Below are 19,178 nucleotides of genomic sequence, written 5' to 3' on the forward strand. Positions count from 1 at the left end.
TAAAAAAAAATTTAAGCATTCATGCATAAGGAGTGAACTAAATTAATAGAGACACGGAATTGCAATTTGACACAGGATGAATGAAGCAACCAACAATTTCACAAGTTGGGTGAAAAATTTTGTGTAAAATTCATAGGATTTACTGAAACATGAGGCAGTTGCCAACTTTTTCAAGAAATGTGGAATCAGGAGGAAGATGATGCACATTTTAAAGAACGTGGAAGTTCAGACCATAACATTAGTATTGACAAGTGTGATAGCAATGATAAGCTTTTGTTGCTCTGTGATGAGTTAAATCTTTGTCCCACACTGAAATTTTGTTTAATAAGCACTTGTGAAATAGAGTTTCAAGTATATACAATAAAATATTTTTTTCTCCAAAATTTGCTTTCTAAAACATGGATGCATTTTAGAAGGCATCCTGGCAAATTGTACTGTTGAGCAACACTTATTGTCCAGTGTTTCCTATCATCTAGAAAGTATGGTACTTTGTGGAGTGTGTAGTATTCTTGTGTATTCCAGTATTGGTATACACTTGATGGAACAGAAACTGATCCAATCCCAGGTTGTGTTATACGTCTTAAAATAAAGTTTAGGGAGGTTCCAAAGTGTTGAGCTATTATTGTGCTTGAATTATTTAAATTTATTAATACTTTTTAAATAAAAACCTTTAAGTTTTATTAAACTAATTATTTAAACATAATTATGTGAGTTTGTGTGTTTATTTTCACATTAAATTTTAAAAAAAACTTTTTTTAAAAAATATTCAAAGGCGTGAAGTGAATCATGCAGGATGGATGCTATCTTGTCAGAGTTTATTGCAAGGACATCTGCAGATCCTGGACTTGCTCGAGATCTGTTGGAAGGTAAGCAGATCAACAGATTGTAGCAAGCTGTTTATTATTTACTTTTGCTGTAGTTATTTGTTATTTACATATATGCTACACATTTAACTGGTTTACAGTATGATCTTTTATTATCTTTAGGATTTGAAAAAAGAAAACTTTTTTTTTTTTTTTACTTTGGATAATGTAGTAATATGTGAATTAGTGAATTAATCAGTATTATTTAGTAATTCAGTATTGAATTGAATCTAACTTAAGTAGTATTTTTTCAGCACCAGTTCAATTTTAGGAACTTCTTGTGAAAGTAAAAAAATTTCTTTAAAGGTAGTGAAGCAATTGTTATATGATGTATTTTTTTTTTTTGTTATTTGTTGGCGCATCGGCTTCTGTGGCCATAATGCACCTCCCAAAGGTTTTTTTTTTTTTGCATTTTACTCTGATCCAAACCCGAGGCGGGATTCGAACCCGCGACTTTTGGGTTGCCAGGCAGGCACTTTACCCACCCGGCTAGCCCGGTCGGCATATGATGTATTTAGTGTGTGTGTGTGCGTGCGCTACATGACCAATAATGTTCGGACATGCACAGGTAGTTGAAACAAGGACTTTTAATTCAAAACCTAATACATAAGAGGGCCACTTGAGTTTGTATAGCAGCCTCAAATAGGGTTCCTTCTAAGCTGCATGCCTGTGCAGCTGTTTTGGAAGTGCCACACACTAAAAACCTGCTACCTCTGTGTCTGAGCTTGCCTTGGACTCATGAAGGTTTGCATATTTCACTGATAAGAGATTGCATTGTCTTAACTTATTGAAAAAATCTAAATCAGATACCATTTACTCCAAGTAATATTGTGGTTAAAAAATATTCTTTCATATACATAATTTTTGTGTATTGGTTTTAATTATTACTTGTAATTTTTATTTACTTATATTTAATTATTTTAATTTGCCTTTAATTGATTGGAGCAAATGGGAAGGAAACTCCCACATGGGGGACAAAATTTTTAAATGAACTTGATTTTTATTTGTACCAACATGTCAGGGAAAGTACTAGGGAAAAGAATGTTCTTCGGTGGACGAGAGAGAGAGAGAGAGAGAGAGAGAGAGAGAGAGAGAGAGAGAGAGAAATAGTTAAAGGAAAAGGAATGGGTTATAATTTAAGAAAAAGGAAATTACAATGCCTTAAGGTGCTAAATGGCCTCTATTAACTAGGTAGTATTGCACAGAGAGTGAATACAATTGAATTATGGTATACCTTTAAAACATTAATCACAGAAGCCTTGAATGCTTATATACCATTAAAAAAAATACTCCAGGAGGAGGATTCAAATTTGAAAATAATGAAGTTGCCATATTACTTGAGCAGAAAAAGACGGCATAGAAAAGTTAGAGCAATAAAAAAGTACTGAAGCCTATAACAGCTACAAAGTGATCTGTAACAGTGCCATAAAAAAAAGGTTAGGCTGGCAAAGAGAGCAAAAAGTGGGGATAAGGAATTTTTCACATATAAATACAAAGAAGAGAAGGACAAACCAGATCGGATCCTTATGTAATGGATGTGGGATAGTATTAGATACCCCAGCTGAAGTTGCAGATGAACTCAACAGTTACTTGGCATCTATATTTACTGAAGAAAAACCCTTTATGTCAAAGAGAAATTATGGGAGTGAAGTTGAAAAATATCTAATTAATGATATTGAAATTTCACATGATTATTTAATGAAAAAACTTTCGAGCCTACAGGCCAATAAGGTACCTGGGATTAATGGCATATGCCCTATAATCTTAAGGGAGGTGGCAAGTGAGTGAATTGAACCATTGAAGCTAATTATGAGAGCATCACTGGATTCGGGAGGGATTCCGTTGGATTGGAAAAGTGCCAATGTATCTCCAATACATAAGGGCAGTTTTAAGAGTGAAGTGGGAAATTACCGACCAGTCAGTCTAACTTCAGTAGTAGGGAAAATCATGGAAGCAATGATCAAGGGTGGAATTCATGATCATTTAGATAGAAATGGAATTCTGAAAGATACTCAGCATGGTTTAAAGGGAAAATCATGTTTAACAAATCTGGTTAGCTATTTTGGCAGGGTCACTCATGGGCTGAATTTAGGGAATAATTTCGATATTGTTTATTTGGATTTCAGCAAAACATTTGACTCAGTATCACATGAGCGGTTACTTTACAAGCTGGAACGGGTTGGAATCACTGGGAAAATCCTTAGATGGATGGCTTCAGGGCAGAACGCAGAGGATTGTGACAAATGGTTATTCTTCAGATTGGGTTGATATAAGAAGTGGGGTTCCCCCAAGGATCGGTATTAGGACCACTTTTTTTTTTTTTTTTTTTTGTTTTTCATAAATGACAATCGCTGAAGGGATAGAGTGCGTGATGTCTAAATTTGGAGATGATGTAAAGATTAGTAGAGTAGTTAGTGAACACCACCACACAGAGCTTCTTCAGAGTGATCTAGATAGACTTCAGGGATGGTCAGAAAAATGGCAGCTATGCTTTAATCCAGCAAAGTGTAAGGTATTACACCCAGGGAACAGTAACCCCAAAATAACTTATATGCTTGGTAGAGTTAAACTAAAGCCAGTAGTGAAGGAAAGAGACTTGGGTGTTACGATATGGTCAGACATTAAGTTCTCCAAGCATTGTAAACAGGTTGCAAGGAAGGCCCATGGAGTTCTATCGATGATTTATTGAACAGTTGCTAGTAGAGATAAGGACATTATAATCCCATTATATATGGCTATTGTTAGACCACACTTGGAATACTGTGTTCAGTTATGGTGACTGCACCTAAAGAAAGACATGGGGCTTCTTGAAAGGGCCCAAGATGGGTAACTCGGCTGGTGAGATCGGCAAAAGGACATCCATATGAGGAAAGGCTTCAAATATGGGAATAATTCAAATATATAAATTATAGGTTTCAGAGCTTAGAAACTAGGCACCTTAGAGGAGACTTGATTGAGATGTTTAAGACTCTGAGAGGCATAAGTAAAATGAATGAGGATGAAATTTTCGCAGTTATAAATGATACTAGAACTAGGGGGCCATAAATTCAAGTTATTGAGGAGATGTTTAGACTGGCAGTTTTATTACAGGAAGTTTTATTTTAGCCAGTGAGTTATGAATTACTGGAATAAGTTACCTACATGGATGGTAGAGGTTGACAGTTTGAGGAAATTCAAAGGTCAGCTGGACAGCTACCTACGGGTGGAAGGAAGCACACTGGTTGTCTATTTCCTTTTCTTTTATTATTTATTTTTTAAAATTTTCTTATTATTTTATTTTATTTTATTTATATATATATGTATATACTATCATTGAATTATATTAAATATTAACATAAATTAAATTATAATAAATAAATAATTAGGCGTTCATTAGAGGCAGCGACATGCAATTCCTCTATACTACTGGCTTATGTTTTATTTTATTTAAAATATTGGATATATATATATATATATATATATATATGCACACAGTGTGTATATATATATCTATATATTTTTTTTTTGGCTAGTGCAGCATAAGCTATAGGCTTCCTTGCTCCATGTTAATACTAATACTAATTTTCATATAAAATTAATTCTCTTTCTAAATATGATGAATAAAAAAATGCAGGTGGAAAATGTTCATTTATATATGGGGTGTTTCAAAAATGATGGTCAATAATTTAAAGGTGAAAAGTACAAACTAAAATAAGCAAAAAAAGTCCCAGTGAACATCGGGCCGCAAATAAACCGTTTTTGAAATAATACACGTTTTCTGTTAAGATTCGCCACTGACTATGGGAGCACTAGTTTAGCAAGAAGCTGTGACTCCTTTGCTAAGTGTGGTTTTATTAAACATAAGATAATACATTTTTAATTTTTGGTTTTAACACCACAGGATTTTATAGATGTCACAGGATGTTATAAAAGGTGTTCAAAATGCTGTCCTTGCATCCGTACACAACTTTGTAGTCTTCTCTGCATTGAGTTGTGAATCCTCTCAGGCATTCCTAGGTCATTTCTGATTTGCTGAAAGGCTCCTTCAACTCGACACTGCAATTCCTCAACTGTGTTAATGCCAGAAGTATACACCAAGCTTTTTACATGACCCCACATACAAAAATCCATAGGATTTAAGTCTGGTGATCTGGGAGGCCACATTACAGGCCCACCTCTACCTATCCACCATTGACTATATCTTCTAGTTAGATACTGAGTCACAACTTGAGCAAAATGTGCCAGTGCACCATAATGCATAAACCAGATGTTCTGGCGTTGCTGAAGTGGAACATTATCATCATCAAGGAGGTCTGGAAGAACATTCTGCAGAAACTGAAGATACAGCTCTCCTGTTAGCTTGTTTGGCAGAAAGTGTAGTCCAATTAGATGGCCCCCTAGTAGTCCAGCCCAGACGTTCAACGAGAAACGTTTTTGCTGATGTCGTGAATTGCATTAGGATTTTTGTTGGACCAAATGTGACAGTTATGAAAATTAAAAATATCGTGAGTAAACCCAGCTTTGTCAGTGAACAAAATGTTTAAAAATTGGGAGTTCAGGACACACTGTTGTTGCATCCACTGGCAGAAGTTCACTCTGGGAGGGTAGTCTGTATTGCTGTGACCTTGTACGTGTAATTGGTGATGTAAAATTCGCCACACACTGCTATTACTCAGTACATGCTCTTGCAGAGCAACCCTCCTTGTCGAAATTCTTGGATTTTGTTCTGTTCTTTCTAACACCCTTTCCTCAACATCAGGTGTTATGCTTCTCGGCCTACCTTCTCGTACTCCATGTGCGAAGCACCCATGTTCTCTAAGGCATTGATGGACCCTGATGAATTTGAGCTACCTTCGTCGGGGAAATGCTTCTTAGTACAAATATGCAGCCTCAAGTGCACTGCCTTTGGCTTTACCATACACAAAGTGCATGTCCACATACTCTTCATTGCTGTAACCTCTTTCCATGTTGACTATCCTTTGACAAGTACTAGTATGCCTGCTATGTCTCAGAGTATTGAGAGAGGGGTAAGGGAGAAAATTAGCATAACCTAACCTAAACAAACAAGTCAGTGGTGGATCCCAACTCTGTACAGTTCACCTTGTCAGTGGTGGATTCCAACTAGAAATGTGCAATATCTCAAAAACAATTCATTTAAGGACCCATGTTTACCAGGCTTTTTTTGCATATTGTAGTCTGTACAGTTCACCTTTAAATTATTGACCATCACTTTTGAAACACCCTGTATAGTAACTTTTCTGTATATAATTTTTATTCCATAATACATATGCACATCTGTAAAACTTCTGAAATGTGTCAATAAAATTGGATTTCTTTTTAAATTAAAACCTGCAAAAAAAAAATTTATTAAATAGAGAGAATAAAGGATTTATATGTATATTCTTTTCTTGATTTTTATGAAAAATCTCAGTTTTATTCTTATAGGTCAATAGCCATCAATAATTTTATTTTAAAACCCAACAAGCTTGCCTGTTAAAATTGTCTAATTAAATTTATGTTACTGGAAATAAGCAGTACTAGTCCTTGAGGGATAGTCTTGACTTGAGACTATCAAGTGCTTTGTTTAGTATGCAATTGAAGGATTACTTTGAGCATTCTCTGTGTAGTTCAGAAAATTGTTAAACTGTCAAGCATGGTTTTGATAATGTTGATTTTATAGTTGTAAAATCTATTTAATCTAATAATTATAAATATCTGTGATTACATTATTTATTTTCCAATTTATGCATAAGCTAACAAACTGAAACTGAGTATTTTGCATCTACATTCACACATGAGGAATTCTGTAGGGAAGTGAAGAACAGAAGCTTATTAAACTCTAACAGGGAGCTTAATGATTTTGTAATAACTAACAGCAAAGTGGAGGAGAAATTGTTGAAGTTAAACATAAGAAAGGCACCTGAGGTGGATGGGATCTATCCAGTTATATTAAAGGGAGCAGCAAAGGAAGTGAGCAAACCGTTAGTCATAATTATGAGAGCATCCTTGGACTTAGGGGATGTCCCCACAGACTGGAGATGTTCAAATGTATCCCCAATTCACAAAGGGTAATGCAAGTAATTACAGACTTGTTAGTTTAACTTCTGTTCTGGGAAAAATAATGGATGCACTGGTTAAAGAAGCATTGCAGGATCATCTAGACAAGACTGCAGTAATAATTCAGACACAGCTTCATTTTGTTAAGAGGAAATCTTGTCTAATCAATTTGATTGGATACTATAATGTGATTACAAAGGAACTAGATACCAAAAATAATTTTGATATCATATATTTGGATTTCAGGAAAACTTTTGATACTGTTGCACATAATGTGATTACAAAGGAACTAGATACCAAAAATAATTTTGATATCATATATTTGGATTTCAGGAAAACTTTTGATACTGTTGCACATGGAAGACTACTGTACAAGTTGGATCGGTATGGCATTAAGAACAAGTTGCTACAATGAATAAAAGGGTGGTTGGGTGGGAGAAGACAGAGAATGGTAATCACTGGACATTGATTGCCACTCTCTGTGGACTAATGTTATTAGTGGAGTCCCCCGGGGTTCAGCATTGGGCCCATTGTTGTTTTGTATATTTTTCAGTGATATTGATGAAGGTATATCAGGCTTAATGTCCAGGTTTGCAGATGATACAAAGGTTGACAGGGTTGTTAATGACAGTAATGACATGATGCTACTGCAACAGGATCTAGAAAAGTTGGGCAGATGGGCTGAGAAGTGGCAACTGAAGGTTAGCATTGACAAATACAAAGTACTGCATATGGGTAACAGTAACTCCAGAGTAACATACCAGCTACATGGTATTACATTCAGGGTAGTGAAAAATGAAAAAGACTTGGGGGTAATTGTGCAGTCAGATATGAAGTTTTCTGAGCAGTGAAGACAGGCCCAGAGCATGTCATGAGGTCTTGTCAATGATATATAGTAATTTTGCTAGCAGGGATAAGGAGGTGATTATCCGCTTGTATAAGGCAATGGTCAGGCCACACCTTGAGTACTGCATATAGGTTTGGACGCCTCATGTTAGAGAAGATGTTGAGTTAGTATAACGTGTACAGAGAAGGGCAACGAGATTGGTGAGTTGAATAAAGGGTTGCTGTTATGAAGATAAGCTTACGTTCTGGAAATTGCAGTGTCTGGAGACTAGGCATCTGCAAGGTGATCTGATTGAGGTATATAAGGCCTTGAGTGATTTGAGCAACCTCAATGCTGATGGGATTCTTCCTCTTGCTCAGATTCTGCACCTGAGGAGGCACAAATTGAAATTGAGGAAAGCTTGTGGAATAAATGTCTGTAAATTTCCCTTTAGTTGGTTGATTTCTAGAACACACTTCTATCTCTCATCGTAGAAGCTAACAGCTTAAATAAATGCATGGCTGAACTAGAGAAACTTTTGGAGTGAATGGATGGGGGAAATTGGAACGTGTTTTTTTTGGGGGGGGGTGATGCTTTGAAAGCTTGTTTTCTTGCATCATATGCTAATGATCTTAATCATGTAATAACAATCATTAATTATTTTTTATGGCATCTAGCTGTGGAACAATATGGGTATACTTTATTTTGGTGGGTGTCAGCTGGAATTTGTCTCCATCCCACTTACAAAGTAGTTAGCATTAGCATTAGTAGAGGCATATGATGCAAGAAAGCAAGCTTATTCAGCATCAGCCAAAAAAAAAAAAAAAAAAAAAAAACCCTCTCCCATTTCACCCCTCCGTTCGTTCGAAATACCTGTCCAGTTGAGCTTTAAATTTGTTTAGGCTATCAACTTCAACAACAAGTGATGGAAGTCGGTTCCACCAACCAACCACCCGCTGGCCAAAGGCAAATTTCAAATTTCCGCACATCTATCCGACATCCATCCTTCCTCAATTTGAATTTATGCCCTCTCAGGTGATTATTCTGAGAAAGATGAAGAATCCCATTGGCATTGAGCATGCTCAAACCATTCAAAGCCTTATACACCTCTATCAGATCACCTCGCCGGTGCCTAGTCTCCAGACTCTGTAATTTGCAAAACTTAAGCCTTTCTTCGTAAGAGCAACCCTTTGTTCCATTTACTAATCTTGTTGCCCTTCTCTGTACCCGTTCCAGCAGCTCTACATCCTTCTTGAAATGAGGCCTCCAGACCTGTATACAGTACTCAAGATGTGGCCTAACCATTGCCTTATACAAGGGAATAATCACCTCCTTATCCCTGCTAGAAAAATTCCTGTATATCATTGACAAGACACCATGAGCTACTCTTGCAGCTCGTCTGCACTGCTCAGAGAACTTCATATCTGCCTGCACAATTACCCCCAGGTCCTTTTCATTCTGCACCACTGTCAGTGTAGTACCGCAGAGTTGATACATTGCTCTGGGGTTACTGTTACCCATATGTAGTACTTTACATTTGTCAATGTTAAACTTCATTTGCCACCTCTCAGCCCATCTGTTCAACCTTTCCAGATCCTGTTGCAGCAGCATAGCGTCAGTAGTGTCCTTAACGACCCTGCCAACCTTTGTATCATCTGCAAACTTAGACATTAAACTTGATATCCCATCATCAATATCATTCATAAACACCGAAAACAACAATGGACCCAACACTGAACCTTGAGGAACTCCACTAATAACATTAGTCCACGTTGAGCAGTGTCCATTGATTACCACTCTCTGTCTTCTGCCACTCAACCATCCCCTTATCCATAGCAGCAATTTGCCTCCAATGCCACACTGCTCCAATTTGTGCAGCAGTCTTCGATGTGCAACAGTATCAAAAGCCTTTCTAAGATCCAAATATATAATATCAAAGTTATTCCCTGCATCCAGTTCTTTTGTGACTACATCATAGTATCCAATCAAATTGGTCAGGCAAGACCTGCCCTTAACAAAACCATGCTGCGTCTGAGCTATAACTGAATTCTTGTCTAGATGATCCTGCAGTGCTTCTTTAACCAGTGCCTCCATTAATTTACCTGGAACAGAAGTTAAACTAACAGGTCTATAATTACTTGTGTCAGCCTTTGATTCTCCTTTGTGAATTGGGGTTACATTTGCACATCTCCAGTCTATGGGTACCTCCCCTGAGTCCAAAGAAGCTCTCATAATTATGGCTAGGGGTTTGCATACTTCCTTTGCTGCCTCCTTTAATATAACTGGATAGATCCCATCCACCCCAGGTGCCTTTTTTTATGTTTATCCTCAACAATCTCTCCTCCACTTTCCTCTCAGTTATTACAAAATCATCCAGCTCACTGCCAATGTTTACTTTACCTACATCATTCTCTTTCCTGAATAACTCCTCATGCGTGAATGTAGATGCAAAATACTCGTTTAGATTGTTAGCCACCTGAGCAGGATCCTCAACTGTTGAACCATCAATATCCAGTGGACCAATCTGATTCATCCCTTTCCTTCTCGAGTTCAAGTATGTAAAGAACTCCTTTCTGTTTTTCTTTGCATCCTTTGCCAAGGATTTTTCGTAGTCTGCCTTTGCTTGCCTAATCTCCTTTGTGACTTGGTTACAGACCAACTTATATCTATCATAGGCTTCCATGTCACCCATTAATTTGTATGTATCCCATGCATTTTTCTTCTCTGCCACATGTCTCACTAGTCCATCTGACAACCATTTAGGCCTAAACCTTGAACAATATTTCTTAGTTGGTATGTAAAGCCTGGTAGCCACCAAGATTAGTTCCTTGAATGCTTCCCATTTTGAGTTTGCTGTTGGTAACATCATCAGTTGGTCCCACTGTATAGAATTTAAATACTGTCTCAGACCATCATAGTCGCCTTTACGAAAACAAAAACCCTTCCCTTTACCTCTGATGGTAGTTACCTCCTTGAGTAAATCCCACTTCAACACACTGTGATCACTGCCACCTAGTGGTTCATTTATCTGCAGGTTCTTAATGCATGAAGAATCACTACTGATAATCAGATCAAGAGTATTGCTCCCTCTTGTTGCCTCACGAACATGCTGATGTAGAAAACAATCATCCAATAAATCCACAAAAGCCTTGCTAGTGTGCGAGTGACCAACCCACAAATTCCAGTCAATATCTGGGAAATTAAAATCCCCCATTATAAGACTCTCTGATTTACTGGCCCATTCTATTTCCCTGTACAATATATTATTATACTCATCAGAGTCATTAGGCCTATAGCACACTCCTACTCTCAATTTTGATTTCCCTATGCTTATGTCACACCAAACTGACTCGACACTGCCCTGTCCATCGATGTCAACTGGCTTCACTTCCTTTGACTTTAGTTGCCAGAGCCAGTTTGATAATTAGTTGTTTTGACTGCAATCTAACCTGGCACTTTGTTTCTTCTCATTGGTGTTCACTTCATTGAGATTTTGGCTCTGGCACATCCATCATTTCTACATCATTGTTCAAAAACTAATCCAGTATGACAGGATTAGTGTTTGGACTGTGTTGATATAGCCTTTCTATATCAACATGAACCACTAGAGGGATCAATATTCAAGACTTAGTTATTATTAGAGATTCATTTGCATTAAAAATTTTAAAGTTAAGAAGCCCTTAGCTGATTGTTGTCGTGACATTTTGGTATGGGAAGTATCCATTTAAATTAGTAGTTAAGGTTACAGGGTTTTCATTTTTTTAGCCCAGAGCAGGGTGCATAAGGTGATGAAACTCCAGACATCAATTTAGCTATTTGTGCTCTATCCATACAGCTGAAACACCTAATAGCTGTTTTTGAAAATGCTTTTTTTGATTTCTCCACTGAAAATTAAAGAAATCTCTATTAATTAACTTGTAAACAATGAAAAATATAGGAATCAGATTATGCCTAATTTTATGCATGTGTTGTGTAGCATCTGTCGTGTTCAGTTACTGACAGTGAGCTGGCTTTTTCCAATCAGCAGTGCTCCCTGACTTTGCAACATTGAAGTGTCATCTGGAATCCAACTCTTGAGGCACACTTTGTTTCATTCAGCAGTGCCCATGTTGTTGACAGACCGGCATCTAATTGTACACATTCATTGAAGTGCATTGGTTTTTCAATTTGTATTTCACTCACTGATAAGTCTAAAGGGAGTTTTTATTTTCAAAAATTAAATAAAACTATGTTTTTTTAATATAAAAAATGGTTTGTTCACAGTTAAGTTCAAAAAAATTATAAAAGTTGGCATCAAAAAGTGAACAGTTTGATTTATTTCTTGCTGATTTTTAAAATTGCATGTGCGTAGAATCACCTAGACCCCAGCACCTAAAGGAATAACAGTTCTTCATACTACCCAGTGGCAGATTAAAACAGTTTGAGCACCAGGTGCAAAAGTATTTTTGAGGCCCTAAACTGTTTTAGCTTATATTATATAGGGGTATGTAAGTTATGTTGTTCAATGAATTTTGTTATAATGTATAACAATTTTCTTATTAGTTATTATATCACAAAAAATTAACCCCGGGGGCTCACATCTGGTGAGTATGGGCTTGGCAAACCCAGGGTCCTGAGCTGGATATCATCATTCTTCTCTTTCTTGGTGATTCCTGTCTACTTCTCTCTCTCTCTCTCTCTCTCTCTCTCTCTCTCTCTCTCTCTCTCTCTCTCTCTCTCTCTCTCTCTCTCTCAGGGTAACTCGGGATTTTACCTCTTTTTAATATAATATATAACAGCATAGTTACAAATATATAAATAAATAAGTAACGGTGGTAACATCCACTAAAGTGTAAATTATAGCAATAATTGAATAAAATCACAGATTGTGATAAGTAGCTAATATTTCCTTGACTTGTTTTAACAAATTTTTCTAAATGTGTTTTAAGGAAAGTATTTAATTATGGCAGATATTCTACACAACTCAAAAATTTCTCTTTCTATTAGAAATAAAATGTTCTCTATTGCCTTTAATAATAATAGATAATGTGACAATAGCTTAACAGTTGCAACAGTTCTCTTCAAAACTTGTCACTAATAATTATTCATGGTTTTTATTTGCTTAGCCAGCACTGTATCAATACAGCCAGCTACTGACATTCTCTTTCAGAAAATACACATCAATGTAATACGACCCTAAAATGTTCATGTTCGTTTAAAGTATTATTTATATTTTTCAAATCATTACACCCAGTAGAAATTTTTTTATTTGTGGTGCAGAAAATAATTTGCAAATGTAATAATAGACACTTACGTGATTAAAAAAAAATGAGCCATTTGCTTTCTGGCAGAAAAAGTGTGAATCTTGTAAATTCCTGTAGTAAACACTTTACCTTTCTGTATATTCAATTTTCAATTTAGTAATGTCTCCTACATTTGTAGTTAGATTTATTAGATAATAATTAATGGCATTATTACTTAAAGGTTTTGTCCATAATGCAATAACATTTGGATAATTTATTAAACTTGTATTTGCTTTATTCTCAACATGATTAATTACACCTTCAGAATTTAAGTTTTTAATTCGAGTTCTTTCTATAATTTCCATCAATTTTACTTTTCTGTTTGTTGTACCTTCCTGTTTATTTTTTACTTCTGTTTCTTCGGATGTACCTATTTTTGTTACAGAGTTGGATGGTTTTAAAAATTCAGTTATTGAATTTTTTTGTTTCTCTGCCAATTTTTCCTTTTCTCTCTATCAATTTTGTTTCTGTGCTCCTGAATCGAATGTTTGCTTCATTTTCTATGGAGTTACCTCCATAGAAAAATATAAATATTATAGAAATAATATAATAATATAAATGAATGTAATGGAAAATGTTAAAAATTAATCAAAACATTTGAAATTGTCAAATACATAACATATGTAGGTACTTACATTCTTTATACTATATTTTAAGAGTTTACTAAATAGCATATTTGGTATTATTTTATAGTACATGAATTTTGTGTTGTGTAACACAATATCATAAGTACTACTAGATGCAGTAAGTGTTAACTGTGATTTGTATACTTTCTGTATAAACATTGAAACAATATGGCTGTTCTCATTAGTATTCATGGCTGAAGTGTGAACTGTAATTGAAATGGCATACTAGCAGGAAATTCAAATGTGTGGTTTGGGTGGTTGTGCAGGCAGATATGAAGTTTTCTGAGCAGTACAGACGGGCTGCAAGAGTAGCTCATGGTGTATTGTCAATGATATATAGGAATTTTTCTAGCAGGGATAAGGAGGTGATTATTCCCTTGTATAAGGCAATGGTCAGGCCACACCTAGAGTACTGTATACAGGTCTGGAGGCCTCATTTCAAGAAGGATGTAGGGATGCTGGAACTAGTACAGAGAAGGGCAACAAGATTGGTGAATGGAACAAAGGGGTGCTCTTACGAAGAAAGGCTTAAGTTTTGCAAATTACAGTGTCTGGAGACTAGGCACCAGCGAGGTGATCTGATTGAGGTGTATAAAGCCTTGAATGGTTTGAGCATGCTCAATGCTGATGGGATTCTTCCTCTTGCTCAGAAAAATCACCTGAGAGGGCATAAATTCAAATTGAGGAAAGACAGATGTAGGATAGACGTGAGGAAATTTGCCTTTAGCCAGCGGGTGGTTGGTTAGTGGAAGTTGATAGCCTAAATAAGTTTAAGGCTCAGCTGGACAGGTATTTCGAACGAACAGAGGGGTGAAGTGGAAGTGGTTATTTTTTATTTATTTATTTTTATTTATTTTTTTTTTCTTGGCTGATGCTGTATAAGCTTGCTTTCTTGCATCAAATGCCTCTGCTAATGCTAATGACAGCCAAATGTGATAAATTATCATGTGATGATTTTATAAATATGTTCACAGTTTATACACTACTTGCATCTATTTGTTTATTATTATTTTTACTTTTTTTATTATCTTGTTTCATTTTGAGACCTCTATATGTGAGGCTCTAGGCATGTGCCTAGTGAGTAATTTGCCTCTGGTGCTACTGGTGATGGGTTAAAGGAGATTATAATTACTAATGTATTAAGATAGCATAGCTTAATTTTCAGCTCTCACCTCTTGGATGTGATGTGATTATAGAAGACACATGATTAATGTGAATAAGAACCTTATTTGTACATAATCATAACTATAAATGCGATTTGCAATCAGCTATTACTTCAATCAATCACATCACATCCAAGCGGATCATTCAAGAGGTGAGTGCTGAAAATTAAGCTACACTATCTTAATACGTTAGTTATTATACCAAAGCACATAAGGAAGTTCCTAAAACTTGTGATTCAACTCGGTGGGAGAAACTGAAATTCTCAAGAGAGACATATACTAAATGGGAAATGTTTAAGAAAATGCAGACTATTTCACATCTTTAAAAGCTATGGCACAAGGTGGAAACCAAACTGGATGGCCAAAGAATTGGTGAAATTGATATTGTAAAAGAAGGCTGCTTGTGATATCTACAAATCATGTTCAGTATAAAATAGAAAGCCCGTTCAGTATAAAATGTATGAAGCAGTTTGTAATCAGGTTACTCAAGGAGTGAGACAGGCTAAGGCAAATTATGAAAATATTTGGCAAAGTGGTCCAAGACAGATAGTAAAGAGTTCTTTGCATATATGAAGAGTTTGCAAGATTCAGGATCACAGTGGCTGCTATTTAGTAGTCTACAACACCAGTAAAGCTGATATTCATACTTGTCAGCTAAGTGCATCAATTTTTGGCATAGTTTAATTATTCTAAGACGAGAAATACTTTTTCAGGGAATCTAGCAGAGGGATCAATATTCAACGAAACCCTCTGTTTGCACCTTCAGGCTATAAGGAATAGTAATAACTCTAGGGATATTCCTCTGTGTAAGATCTAGAAATGTGTTCAGTATGCTGGAGGTGATCACCCAGGTCTGGAACCATTTTGCTCCATGCAAAAGTTTAAGGAAATTCAAGCAGTTCCTCGTGACATTCCTAAGACTTTTGATCATATGTAGCAAAAATAACCTCTAAACAAGCTTCATTCTTATGGCTTGCCTTTTTTTTTTGCAACTGAATAACCAGTTTCTGCTGCAACTTCTGTGTTGTGATAGACAGCTTTCTTTCTTCTAACCTCAACTAATATTGGAGTTCCTTAGGCTCTGTTTTTTAACATGTTCACTGCCGCTGAAGCATATATGTCAAACAGCACCCAAATGATGTGCCATGTCACATATATGCAATCATTCTTAATCAGTCAATAAATGAATTCTGTGTAAATATATGAAATTAAAAACTGTTCAGTATTGGTACACAGACTGAACTGTTACTATTTACAGAGGTGTGCTTTTTTTTTTTATTATATAACATCAACCATGTATTGCTTTCCTTTGTTCTCTTGTTGTGTTGCGCGTAGTTTGTATATATGAAATAAACTTTTGATAAAATTGAGGTATAAAATTATCAAACCAAATGATGCGCATGGTACATATATGTAATCATTCTTGAGCAGTCAATAAATGAGTGCTGTAAAAGTACATGAAATTAACAACTGTTGAATATTGGCATACTGACTGAACTTGTATTGGATACTTAAGAATGACTGCTCATATGCATCACGGTACATCACTTTGATTCATATATGCATCAGTGGCAGCAGTTGTGTTAACCCATTCTTTTCCTCCTGCATATTAATGTCCTTCCACTGAGAGGAAATTCTGTCCATATATAGCGGCATACAAAATGTAAATACACAACGATAAGCAGTAATTAAAATAGGGGAATAGTTTTACTTAAAGGTATATTAGAAGCCAGCCTTCAGAAATTGTCATTGGGTGATACTTTATTAGTATTAACTTATTGCCTAACACCATCAGGGGGGAGAGAGAAAAAAATACAAAAGTAAAGTGAACTGGGGTTTCTATTACTTCAGTTTCCTTAATTATATCCTCTAAGTCCCAGGAATTCCAGTTTTATTATAAAATTGAATGGAATGCTGTCAGAGATATTTAATGGAATACCATTGCTATTCAAGATAATCTAGTTCCTTTGTTCTGATGTTTTATGTTAAAATTGACAAAAGTCCTTGATGCATTAACCAAGTAAAATTGCATTATATCAAGAAACTAATGCAGAAAATAGGTTATTTCAATATTTGCTAAATGTGCATTTTTTTTCTGGAAGCAAGTCTTATACAGAAATTTTGATGTTATCATTTTGTTTTAAAACAAAGTTTTTGTTTGTTATAAATATGCATTTTTTACAGGCAATCACTGGGACCTACAATCAGCCCTTTCAGCCTATTATGTACTTAAAGGCATCACTCCAGGATCAGCACTTAAAGCAGGAGATGGGCATGCAGAGAGAAAAGTCAGTAGTATCCCTAAAAGCTCCTCACAGAGGTTGCACGTTGATAGTGGATCAGTATCATATCTTTCACCTTCTAGACCCTTGCTGAGAAAAGATGATGCGATGGAATGTGAAGAAGGTTCTAGTAAGATTATTTCTCTGCACTTAAAGTAATAAATTATAAAATGAAATACCATTTTTTTTTTTTTTTTTTTTTTTTTGCTTGGTATATACAGTTGGTTTGTTTGACATTGAAGACTACTAAATTCTGTGTATAAATACTATATTTCATATAGTGAACTCCTGATTATCCAAGCTAATAGTAGGGAGAGGAATCAAATCATATCAAATGCATAAATAATCAAAAAACATGTCATAAATATAGATATGGAAACATAAATTTTATGCATTTCTGCAGTGGCCATCTTATATATATATATATATCCATAATTGATGCCACCAACTCTGACCAATTATAACTTTATAAAAATAAATAAAATAAAATAAATAAGTAAGTAAAAATCAACTGTAAAGTATAGATTAAAATCGTTAAACCCATACTACTATAAAACTGAAGCTTTTGGCAGCATCTGCTGCCTTCCCCAACATAAGTAGTGCTGCATCAACAATTCATTATAAAGCACTAAGCCTTCCCAGCAGATTACAAATAAAATTATTTTATTTGTAATTTTATTCAGATTTATAGTAGTATGGGTTTAATGATTTTAATCTAAACTTTACAGTTGATTTTACTTATTTATTTTATTTTATTTGTATTTTATTTCATTTATTTTTATAAAGTTATAATTGGTCAGAGTTGGCGGCATCAATTATGGATAGATTTCCTTACCACAGAGGCCTTTTTAGTGAAATAAATAAATATATATATATATATATATATATATATCTCAATGGGTATTCAATGTAACCCCTTAAAGGTAATGTTTAAAGAGTTACATATGAAAAGAGATATACAGTTGATGAAATGGTTTCAGTGAATGCAAGATTAATAAATCAGGTATGACAGATGCACCTAAAAATGCAAAGCAGCATTAAAGGATGCAAGAGTATATATGTGTATTAATATATTGAATTAAGTATGCATAAATGGATGTAAAAGTTACACAAAAAATGCCAGTAACTAGAAGGGTGAGGAAAGTAGAAAAAGAAGTGTTGTAGATTTGTGAGAGGTGAAAGAATGTTAATATCCTAGAGGTTATGATGAATTAAGAAAATTATGGGCTGAATTACCAACGCAATATAAGAAAATTATGGGCTGAATTACCAACGCAATATAAGAAAATTATGGGCTGAATTAACAAGCCAATTTAATACAACTTATATATATATATCTGAGCTATAAAGCTTGCTTTCTTGCATCATTTGCCACTGCTAATACTATATCATAACAATATTAACAATTTAGATTGACTCTTGGATGTGTCTTTATCTCCAAGCTTGAAGCCTTGATGACCAACAGTTGGTCTCTGTTATTGGATGCACCAGAGTATCTCAAATCAGAAATTGAATGTGGAAATCTGTACAATTTTCAGTGTTTTAATGACTGTGTTGAATTATAACCCCATAACCTTTACTACTTGAATCTAACATTATAATTAATACTATAATGGCTAAATACAAGGCCTGCTCAGAAGGGGAGGGGATCTTTATGAGACAAGCTCATACATGGGCTGTGTTAGGGTTACTAAGGGCAGAAACAGGTGCACGCATACATTGTAACTAATGCTAGGAGTATAGCAAACAAATTTGATGAATTGGAAGTATTGGTTATATTATCAAATGCAGATATTATCCACTCAGACATAAAGGAGGTGGAATTTGAATATGGTGAGTACAGTGCATATAGAAAGAACAGATAGGACAGGAGGGGATTGAGGAGTTTGCTTCTTGCTTAAGAAGCATTTAGGGTCTAAGGCAGTGCACCCATTTGATATGGGTGGCCAATGCAGTGTGAGTCAGTTTAGTATGATGTAGGCACTGGGAAGACTAAAAAGACTAAAAATGAGAGTGGAAGTATGTGTTATAGCCAAACAACTGTGATAAGTATAATGAACAGCTATACAGACATGTTGAGTGAGTCAGTAAATCAGAATG

The 19,178-nt window shown here is 35.3% G+C and overlaps 1 protein-coding gene across 3 annotated transcripts in view; it reads left to right on the forward strand.

Annotated features, from left to right (window-relative positions):
- Positions 1 to 19,178, forward strand: part of LOC150083352 (OTU domain-containing protein 7B-like) — a 158,905-nt gene that overhangs the window by 74,193 nt on the left and 65,534 nt on the right. For 2 of the 3 annotated variants that reach the window (XM_090377206.1, XM_090377208.1), the window contains exons 3-4: positions 773 to 866; positions 16,981 to 17,208. In XM_090377206.1, the coding sequence (XP_090233332.1) occupies positions 794 to 866; positions 16,981 to 17,208 (301 nt within the window). In that variant the 5' untranslated portion in view covers positions 773 to 793. The remainder of the gene's footprint in view (positions 1 to 772; positions 867 to 16,980; positions 17,209 to 19,178) is intronic. The other variant, XM_090377207.1, reaches the window with a different exon arrangement.

This window comes from Mastigoproctus giganteus, chromosome 7, assembly GCF_048544385.1.
Source record: "Mastigoproctus giganteus isolate SK-2022 chromosome 7, ASM4854438v1, whole genome shotgun sequence".
Taxonomy (NCBI): domain Eukaryota; kingdom Metazoa; phylum Arthropoda; class Arachnida; order Uropygi; family Thelyphonidae; genus Mastigoproctus; species Mastigoproctus giganteus.